Source organism: Hipposideros armiger, unplaced genomic scaffold (assembly GCF_001890085.2).
Source record: "Hipposideros armiger isolate ML-2016 unplaced genomic scaffold, ASM189008v1 scaffold_502, whole genome shotgun sequence".
Classification (NCBI taxonomy): domain Eukaryota; kingdom Metazoa; phylum Chordata; class Mammalia; order Chiroptera; family Hipposideridae; genus Hipposideros; species Hipposideros armiger.
This window is the reverse complement of record NW_017731852.1, coordinates 1348760-1359353: the sequence shown is the minus strand read 5'-3', so window position 1 is coordinate 1359353 and position 10594 is coordinate 1348760. Positions and strand designations below refer to the sequence as shown.

General features: G+C 48.7%; 1 protein-coding gene across 1 annotated transcript in view; it reads right to left on the bottom strand.

The window, feature by feature from the left end:
• The window catches only part of INSR (insulin receptor), a gene marked incomplete at its 3' end in the record, with an annotated part of 122899 nt that extends 112578 nt beyond the window's left edge, over nt 1–10321 (bottom strand). Inside the window, exon 1 of the mRNA XM_019667604.1 lies at nt 9713–10321. Coding sequence (XP_019523149.1) covers nt 9713–9812 — 100 coding nt within the window. The remainder of the gene's footprint in view (nt 1–9712) is intronic.
• Nucleotides 10322–10594: the final 273 nt, after the last annotated feature.

Below are 10594 nucleotides of genomic sequence, written 5' to 3'. Positions count from 1 at the left end.
TTCTCCCCTGAATTCTAAAAATCATCTCCAGAGGAGGTGCCTTTTATATGCCCATGTTTGTGATGAGCAAATTGAGACAGGCTGTTTTAAGTGATAGCTAAGATTGAAACCTTACAATCAAATGCAAAATCTGTGCTGTAACTGCTATGTTCGTTTTACCATCTTCATTGTTTCAAAAATATGCCTAATGAGGAAGCAGGTGAACTGGACTTAAGGAAACAGTGAAATAGCTGTCATGCAGTGACAACCAGGTTAAAGCTTTTTAAAGAGAATTTCCTTGTTCACTCCTTCAGCAAATATCCACTGAGAACCTGTCCTGTGCCAGACGCTGTTCCAGATACTGGAAGTTCTAGAGGGAACAGGACAGATACTGCCCTGGATCTCACAGACTAGTAGTTGCTATTAACTACCCAAATCAGCTTAAAATATACGGTAACTGACGAGGATGCCATCACGGAGAGTTTCGGGGGCTAGAAGAGATCATAAAAATGAGCTATTTAACTCGCTCTGGGGCAATCAAGGAGGGCTTCCTGGAGAAGGTGATGCCAAGACTAAAACCTACACAAACAGTGCAATAAGAATTATTCAGTTCTGCTTATTTCACTGGAAGATCAATGGCGATAGCCAAACTATAGCTCGTCGCTCTGGGTAACCAGGGTGTATAAGGTCTGAGCAGCACTAGCCAATAAAAATACGTGAGCTACGTATGGCATTTTAAACTTTCTCTAAAAAGCTAAAAAGAAATAGATAAAATTCAATATCTTTTATTTACTCCAGTGCATCCAAAAACTTCAACATATAAGCAATACTACAAAATTATTAATGAGGTACTCTACAGGATTTTTTTCACTCTACACCTCTGAAATACCATTGTTTTACACATGCAGTATGTCTCAATTCAGATATTACACTTTCATCAGAAATGTTCAATCTGTATAGGTAGATTTCATAAAATGAATCATTGAAAATATCTTCAAATTGTTCCAAACACACAAAAGAGTTTTCCAATAACAGAATCAAAAACTGATTTTTTTTTAGGGCCGGCCGAGTGGCTCAGTTGGTTAAGAGCTCGCTCAAGAGTTTGAGCTCTGAGCAACAGCAGTTTGAGTCCTGGCCCAAGCTGAGCAGCCACTGAGCTGCCAACAGGTGGCAGGATGGCTCAGCTAAAAAAAAACAAAAAAAAACAATAAAAAACAATAAAATATTTTTTTTTACATTTAAATGAACTAAAATTAAATAAAACTTTACATTTGCATTCAAATGAATTAAAGTTAAATAAAAGTAAAAATGCAGTTGCACTGGCCACAATTTTAAGAGCCCCAGTGCGGACAGCGGCCGCCATATTGGACAGGGTAAATCAGAACATTTCCATGGAAGTAGAATGTTCTGTTGGATAGTGCTGATCTAGAATGCCCCCCTCAGTCAGAGGGATCGGAGAATTTTTCAGAAGACAAGACTGACATAACAGCCGTCTTGGAAAGTGTCCCCTCTTCTCTGGTTTTCTCTCCACTATGAAAGCAGCAAAGGAGAAGTGTTGAGAGGCAGGGAAGGAGGTATCTAGAAGATTCTGAAAATCCTTTACAGTGCTAAGAGTTTTATACTTTCTGCTTTCAATCATGAATGTACTAGTTCCTTAAAAATCAGCATTCTTAAAACGCTCCCTGGTGACCTGCTCTCAGGCCACATGTTTCTCTTTGCATTCTTTCCAGTCTTACTATTCCTTCTAAAATTCTGGGGTTCTGCACCAACAAGCCTTGGGTTCAGGGGTCAGGCCACCGACCGTACCAGTTTCAGGGCACACCAGAAACCCAACGGATCTGGCCTCCCACCCCGGAGCTGGCACCTGCCAGCGTGTGATCCTGGGTCACATCCTCAATCACTGACTGCCTCAGTTTCCTCACCTGTAAACAATGACAACTGCATGGTAAAACTATGAGGAGTAGTTATGAAATGGGGTCTGGCCACGTACACGTGTTCATTCCCCTCTCCGAGCTACATGGAAGCAACTCTCAGGTTTATTACCTTCAGAAAGTAGAACCTGGGCACACCGCTGTATCAGATACCCTTAGGATTCTCTGCCTGCCCGAAAGACTGGCTCTTAAAATTGACTCCCACAAAGAAGGAGAAATGGGGGAGCTGTGGCAGGTGGCAGCTTCGGGAGAAGATCCAATGCAGGTTCTAGAACCGCAAGTCAGCCATGTAGAAATCACTCCTTTATTCATTCAACAAATGTTTGCTGGGCATCATGCTGGGCACGGGGACGGTCAAGATAGGAGAGACTGAAGCCTGCCAGCACCCAAAATCCCTGTTCTAGAAATCTGCTGCAGACAGGCTCACACATGCAATACGAGCCTGGTGCCGGGCCATTCCATCCAGAATGGTCCACATGGCCCAAGATCCGAAACAACACAGCTGTCCATCAAAAGGGGACTGCTGAATCAATTATGGTCCGTCCACGTGATACACTGGTGCTCAAAGTGGGGTCCCTGGACCAGCAGCATTAGCATCACCTGAGAACCTAGTAGACATGCAAATTCTCAAGCCCCACCCCAGACCTGCAGCCCAAGAACCAATGATAGAATGCAGGGCTCAGCAAACTTTTCCTTTGAAAGGCTGGATAGCAAATATTTTTGGTTTTGTGGGCAATAAAGTCTCAGTTACAGCTACTCAACTCTGTCTTTGTAGCACTAAATTGTCATGTTGCACATGACAATATGCAACATGGCTGTGCTCCAATAAAACTTTATTTAGACACACTGAAATTCAAATTTCATATAATTTTCATGTATCACCAAATCATAGTTGGAGTTTTCATTCAACCATTTAAAAATGTGAACACCATCTCAACTCAGGGGTTGTACAAAAGTAGGCAGCACACCACATCTGGCCCGCAGGCCGCAGTTTGCCAACCTCGCATGGGGTGGAATACTACACATGTATGAAAAAGAGCAAGGAAGTCCTCGTGGGTGATATAGAAAGGTCTCCAGGATGTGATCTTAATAGTTAAGAATGCTATTACTTATGTAGAAATAAAGATACATACTAGTTTATATAGGCATGCATCCCAAAAATAAATTTGCAACACTGGTTGTCCCTAGGGAGAGAAAATGAGTAGCCGGGGGACCAGAAGGGCCCTAGAACACATCTCCACTGGGCAGACCAATGTTTATGAGGACCCAGGGAGGTACTCCCAGTCTTTGCGGAAAGGGAAGGAAAAGGGGTGGATGATGACACCAGGGAGGGAAGGAAGGGGCCCTCTGACCAGCTTCTGTGAGGAAGAAGCAGGTGACCATGGATGAAAAGTGGGGGAAAGGATGCGTGGGGAGCGCATGCAAAAATGCAGAGGACTGCAGATCAGGGAACCTCAAGGAACTGCAGCCATGAGCTCCGGGAAGTGAGACTGCACACAGCTCAGCAGGCAGGCTCAGGTGCCAGGGTAAAGTATTGAGCTGGCAGCTGTGGCAGGACGCAAGGAGGAAGCAGAAAAATGGCTCTGGCAGCAGAGTGGAGAAGGAATTGAACAGGGCATGCTGGAACCGCCACTGCAAATGGCATGGCCTGAGGTTGGCAGGGTGTTGGGGGTGGGGTGGGAGGGGGCTATCTCGGGGATGGGTACAAGAAAAGGGGTGAGACCATGGAGACACTGGGGAATTAGCACCAACTGGACTTGGTGCCCAGGGAGGTAGAAGAGAGGAGGGAGAAGTGAGGGAAGTCATGAATGAACCTGGGGAGGCTGAGACAGGACCAGTTTAGGGTGATGAGGACAACAGGATCAGGATGGGACATGTTGAGTGTGTGAGGGCTTTGGGGTGCTCGCGGATGTGGGTCCAATGAGCGTTGCATCTGGAGCTTGGGGGAAGGGGTCAGTGCTGGTGGAAGTGGTGACAACAGGTGATATAACTGGGAGGAGAGGAGCAACCAAGAGGAGGAAAGGAAGAGGAATGGGGGATGGGAGAGCACAATATTTAAGGACAGGGAACTAGAGAGAGGACCAAAGACCCACAACCCCCCTGATACCAACACCTTCTATAAACATGTCTGAAAGCTCTGGAACACCTAGACCAAGTCTTCCAGTCAATCCCATCGTTTTGTAATCCTAAGGACATCGCACATCAAATCACAGGCTCATAAGGGGCTTCCGTGCCATCTCAGCAGTCCTACCTCCTCATTTATAGACATGGGGGTAGAGCGTGCCAAAGGAGACACAGGAAAGAAAACCAAGAGAAGTAACAGCTGGCTTCAAGAAAATGCAACTGGGTATAATTAGGAAGGAACATCTCAGAGCTCTCACCCCTTTTCTGACTTTTTGCAAGAGAACAGGACATATCTTTGAAAACAGACTGGCAACAAGGAATCACTGACAGACCCACCAGACAACAGGTGTAGCCCCACTGTCTTTACCCGTCTGTGTCCAACCACCACCTTTTTCCGCACTGTTAACCAATGCAGTTTTTGGAAAGTACCTGTGTTTTCCACATTCCCAAGAAGGCATGGAAGAGAAGCAAGCATCACTTGGGAACAGGCTGCTATTCCTGAACACAAAACACAGGTAACTATACAACCCTAATGTGACACCACACCCTTATGGAACTAGAAGAAAAACCCAGCCTTGAAATCAAATTTTAGTCCCAAGTCTGCCTTGAGCACCAACTGGAACTCATATTCAGTCAGCATTTGGAAACACAGAACAGCAAAGCTTGCTCTGCTGGAAACAAAATAAGTTTCTAAAATTCTGAAAGCTACTGGGGCAACCCTCTCCTCCCCCCGCCCATACCAGGGTCTAGAGAACAAGAGGAGACCCCTCCCTGAAACACATTATTTAATATACAGTGTTGATTCATTAACTTTGAACTCAAGGCAGCACTAAGCACTATAGCTCTTCTGAGCAGGGCTTATCCAATATGTGGATTTTCTCCCTAAGGCACATCACAGCCCTCTCAGGCTCAGGAATACTAGACAGCACTTCAGAACTATGCGTGGGGGCCAATTTAAACAACAAAATCACCAACAAAAAGCACCAAAAAATGCAAAAAACATGGCACTCGATATATCACAAAAAAGGCACTTGTTTTAATTCTTAGGATTGCATGAATCCACCTTAGGAGAATTGACCCAGAAGGCACAGGCACTGCCATGGCTGACTTCAGCTAGAACGTTCGAGTCAGGTGACTCACATTTTTCACCCCTCCGTGTGTGTCCGGGAGTGACCACAAAAGTGCTTTGAATATTAATTTTGGAGTTACAAATAAATTCTAGCAAATAAGCGAATTCACAAATATGGAATCCAGTACTTAAGATTAAATTTTTCAATTTTAAGAATATTAATCCAATTATAAGGTATTTTTTTAAGTCTGGAGGAAACTATAGGGATGAAGAACAGATCAGTGTTGCCAGGGGTGAAGGGTGGGGTGGTGTAAGGATAAAGGGGTAGCCGAAGGGAATTTGGGCAGAAAGGGAAAGGACTGTTCTGGATCCTGATTGTGGGGACGGCTACACATTTCCATGCATGGGTGAAAATCTGAAAACTGTGTACAAAAAAAAAAAGGAGTCAATTTTACTGTACGATAATTTTAAAACTTTTAAAAGATAACATGCCAAACTAATAACTTTTGTTTTTTCCCCCTATACTTTCCTGATTTTTTTTCAATGAGAACGCATTACTTGTTATTATTCTAATTTAAAAACCATAAGTACAGTCTGATTGCAAAACATAAACCAAGCCACCCCTGACGTATTCTTAATACAAAGGCACACTAGAAGTCTTCAGGGGAAAATCTCATGGCAGACACTGCTTTCTTTTGGGCTCTAGAGACAGAGCCAATGTCACGAAATCCTCATTCAATGCCAAGATGACTGTTGAAATAAATAAACCCTAAGATCACACACACACGGCTAACGAGGAAATATCACCGACATTTTCTCACCATCAGAACCAATACATTCAGCACAGCAAATGGATAAATTTCTTTAATACAGCTTGTTCTGTAAAGGGAAAAACACAACATATCTGGGCATTTCATTTCGTTTGATTCATTCAGTTTGTACCAGGGACCACACGAGCTGTTAGGCATGTCACCCTGATCCTCAAGGAGTTCCTTCTAAATCAGGAGTCAGCAAACTTTCTCTGTAAAGAGCCAAAGTGTAAATATTTTTGCAGGCCATGCACTCACAATATCCTCTGCCATTAGAGAGCAAAAGCAGCCACGGATGATGCATAAACGAATGAGTGTGGCTGCATGCCAATAAAACTTTATTTACAAAAACAGGTGTGGGAGGGCAGAAGATTTAGCCTGCGGGTGTAGTTTGCTGGCTCCTGTCCTAGATGGAGTTTGACTATATGTAAATAAAACAGTGGGCTGAGAGAGGGTCAGAGTAGGGATTTTCCCTCTATGAAGGAAGCTAACATTGAACAGAGGAAGAGAAGAGGGAGGACCAAGGGAAGCCAGTCGCAGGTGAAAACTCACCAGGAGACTGTGCCTTCCAGTTGGAGGGACTAGGCAGTGGCAAACCCAGAGAGGTTAACGGGGGTAAGGCGGCAGGAGAGGCAATTGGGAGGTGAGGAATCACCATCACTAAAGCCACCAGCAAAGCAAAGTGAGGGAGACACAAGCCAGATGCCACGGGTAGAGCAGTGGGTGAAAGGTTAGAAAGCGATTGTGGAGAGGACCTGCCAAAGTGAAGGTTTGGCAGCGGAAAACCGGAGGTAGGCGGTAGGTAGTGAGGTTCAGGGGAGTACTGAGTGTTTATAGGCTGGAAGGAGTGAGGCTTCTGGGCAGATGGAGATCCCTGAACAAACAAAGGGAAGAGAGCAGGGATACAGATGGATAAGTGTCCTAAGCAAGAAAAAAGTTATCTCCGCAAATGCGATGGTTCTCAATTGGGGACCAGTTGGCAATGTCAGGAGACACTGTCGATTGTCATGACTTGGAGAGGGAAGGCACTACTGGCATCTAGTGGGTAGGGACCGGGGATGCGGCTCAACAGCCAACAATACACAGGCCAGCCATCCCACGACCAAGACTATCTAAACCCAAACGTCAAAATCACTAAGATTGAGAGATTCTGCTCTAATCAAATAAGAATGGAAGTCAACAATGAAGTGGGGTGAGGTGGGGACCCCAGGGGGCTCACCCCAGTGATCTCTATGAGTGAGTGGGGCAGGGACAAGGGGCAGGTCTCCAGGAGAGAAGGAAAAGTTAGGAATAACTCCAGGGAGGTGACTGAGCAGGCAGATGTCTGCTCCTTGGGCTCCAGAGTGCATAAGAGAAGATACAGAAAAATCTCATGCCGCCTTGAAAAATAAGGGGGATTTGGCAGCAAGCATCTCCTACCTCAATTAGCTGACTCGCTGGACCTTCACCCCGAAGCTCTGTGGGTGTTTACTTTCATTCATCCCACATTACCTTCATTCTCTGACTTTGCAATGCCCACCGGTAATCACAGGCCAGAGCCAGCCAACCCAAGGAGAAATGGAGGGGAAGCCCTTGCTCAGTTCAGCAAAGCAACAGTGACTTCACAGAGAATGAAGTGGGGTGACATCTCCAAGAAAGAGTCCCTCATTCCTTAAAAATAAGTTCGATTTCCCTCCATTCAACCCCAGCCAGAATGCCATATTGGTTAACATTATAGATGATTAATAATCTGTAAAATTCCTCCCCCCTCCCCAAACTTCCAAGGGGCACCCCATCTTATTTATTTGATAGGATTTTGTTAGTCATTACTGCAGCACTGGAGTGGGGAGGCTCAGACCCAAAAGAAGAACCATTTGGTAAGAAACCAGTGTTCAGCAGCCAGGCTAGCGAGGGTTCTACTTCCAGCTCTGCTGCCTGCTTGCCCTGTAACCTAGTCAATTTCCTCACCTGTGTAAAAAGGATAAACCCGACCTCATAGAGTTGTGGTGAAGATTAACTGAGATTATATATGCAAAGCATATAGAACGGCACCCGCCATGTGTTTGCTATTATTGTCAGTTAGGTATTGTCTGGAGAATAAAGGAGTGCCAGTGAGAACATAAAGGATAGGAGCCAAATCAAGAACAAATATTTACCCAACACCTACTATGCACCAGGCAATGTTCTAGGCTTTGGAAATGGAGCGGTGAATGAAAGAAACAAAAACCTCTGCCATAGTGGAAACTCTAAACATGTAAAGAAGTGGTAAAGCCATCTATTGACCCCTGGAAGCCCAGGCACAGATACACAATTAATTGAATTAATTACCAAAGCTGCAAGGAACAGAGGAGCACGGAGCCACATATATGCACGCGTGGACACACACACACACACACACACACACACACACACACAGCCTAGCGTATGTCTAACAACACATCTTGGGTTTTCTTAACAAGTATCCAAATGAACTGCCACCCTTCACTGAGTGCCTACTGTATACCAGGCACTCGGGAGCTTCAAGTCATAGTGTAATTAGCAGAGGCGCTCAGCAAGCCAGGTTTGTCAACACCAAAGCCCGTGTGTGCTTTCTCACGTGCCTCATTCACCATCAGGGAACTCAGAAGCTTCTCTATCTTCCCTCTCGGACCCCTTCCTCATCATGACTGATTTCCTTTTATGGAGAAATCTGAAGGAACCCAACAGATATTTTTAAAGTAGGGCTTCAGACACCTGGGTGAAACACCCCAGCTATATTCTCTTAAATGATTCTTCAGTCCTTGTCCCACCAACAGAAAGGCCTGCTATCAAGCACCCAGGATGCTGGGACTGGGGCTTGCCTCCTCCTGCCAGCACAGGGAAGCCCAGCAGGGAGGCCCATGGAGGTAGGGGTATGAGAGGTTCACCCAAGGGGCTGACAAGTAAAACCCCTTCATGAAACGCAGAGCTGTAGTGGGGAGGTTAGCAGGGAGGTGGCAGCACACAGAGGCTCAAGTCCTCCCTCTGGCATTGACTTTGGGGCAAGTGAATTTTGTCTTCTCCCTGAGCCTGTTTACTCCTCTATAAAATGGGCGAACAACAGTATCAGCCTCCAGAGTCCAGAGAGATAAGATGGACCAGCCCAGTGGCATTCGGCGACGCTAATTATAATAATCATGATGAAAACCACTGCTTCTGCTACTGCAACTGGGCTGTTACCAAGGCGCTAGAGTGTGCCTCCGGACATCTGGAAACAGGAGCCAAAAGTGTAAACATGGACCTGGAGCCCCGGGTGGCCACGGGCCTAGATCTCAGGAATGGGGCAGCGGGAGGTTACAATTTCCCGCTTCCCGCAGCGTCACCTACCAGCAGAGACCCGAAGGGACGCCACCCCCCTCAGTCTTTCATCTTTGGAGCCAGACTCTGGCTCCAAACTATGTGTGCCCCGGGCATTGGGCTATCTGAGGGCGCCCAGACCCAGGGACTCCACTTCTCAAAAGCGACCCAGAGAGGATGGATGCGTGTCCGTCTGCGGAGCGAGTTGGGCTCCAAGAGGGCCAGGCATGGGTCAGCGGTGAGCTCGCGAGAGAGGGCCCGTGGCGAGGCGGGCACTGGGGGAAGGTTCCTCCAGTCCGAGCCGGCACGCGGGGCGCGGAGCCGTGAGCCCAGGGGGGCAAAGGCCAAGGTCAGCGGCTTTCCACTCCCCGCAAAGCTGGAGCGACGATCCGGGCCACCTGCCCCCCACCGAGGAAGGCTCTGAGTCCCCAATGGGGCTCCATTTTGGCAAGGGGTCCCCACCCCACCGCGCTGCTCCCCGCCCACTCCCAGACCCCCAGACTCACCCTCTCCAGGATACAGGTGGCCCGCGGCGCCCACCAGCAGCGCGGCCACAGCCACCAGCATAGGCGCGGCGGTCGCCCCCCGCCTGCCCCCAGCGTCCATGGCTGCGGGAGCACGGATCCCGGTGGATCAGAGCGCGCGGCGCCAGCCTGTGGGGGTCATGCTCCGAGGTGGCCGCCTGGGAGGCGCTGAGGACCCTGCCTCCTCCTCTTCTACGCCGGCAGCCCCACGGGCCGCAGTCCTGGCCGAGGAGGACTCTTAAATCAGCCTCGGGAGGGGTGCGCGGCCTCAGCCGCTACAAATCCCGCGGCGCGGCCCCAACCCCGGGCCACTGCGGCCCGGGCCCCGGGCCGAGATCTCAGGGCCGGTAGCACCACGCTGCGCCCCGGACCTCTCAGCTCTCGGCTCCGACCGCTCTGGGCCGCAATCTGCCGGCGCCAGGACAAACGGACGAGAGGACAGAAGGACGCACAGACTGGTGGGCAGGCACCAGGGCTGGCGGGTGGCGGGCGGGCGGCGGGAGCAAGGGCTGCTCGGCCCGTAAACAACGAGGCCCGTCAGCTGGGCCCTATGCGGGCGGCGATAAAAGGCGGCGCGGATGCAGACTCGGAATGGACTCGGCGCCCGGTAGAGGCCCAGGAGGGGTAGAGGAAGGCGGGGCAGAGAGAGGCACCGCCCCACCCGCCTGCCTCCCTCTCCTGGGCCCCGCCCTAGAGGCCCGGGCGCACCCTAGTTCAGGGGGCGCCCCAGACCCCTGCCTGAGCGCGACGTCTCAGAGCCTGGGGGCTCCCCAGATGCCTCACCCAGCCAGATGGATCCTGTCTTTAACATTTTGCTGTTTTGCTCCTTGCGGACTTTGGGGCATTCGTTTTCTTTTTTTTTTT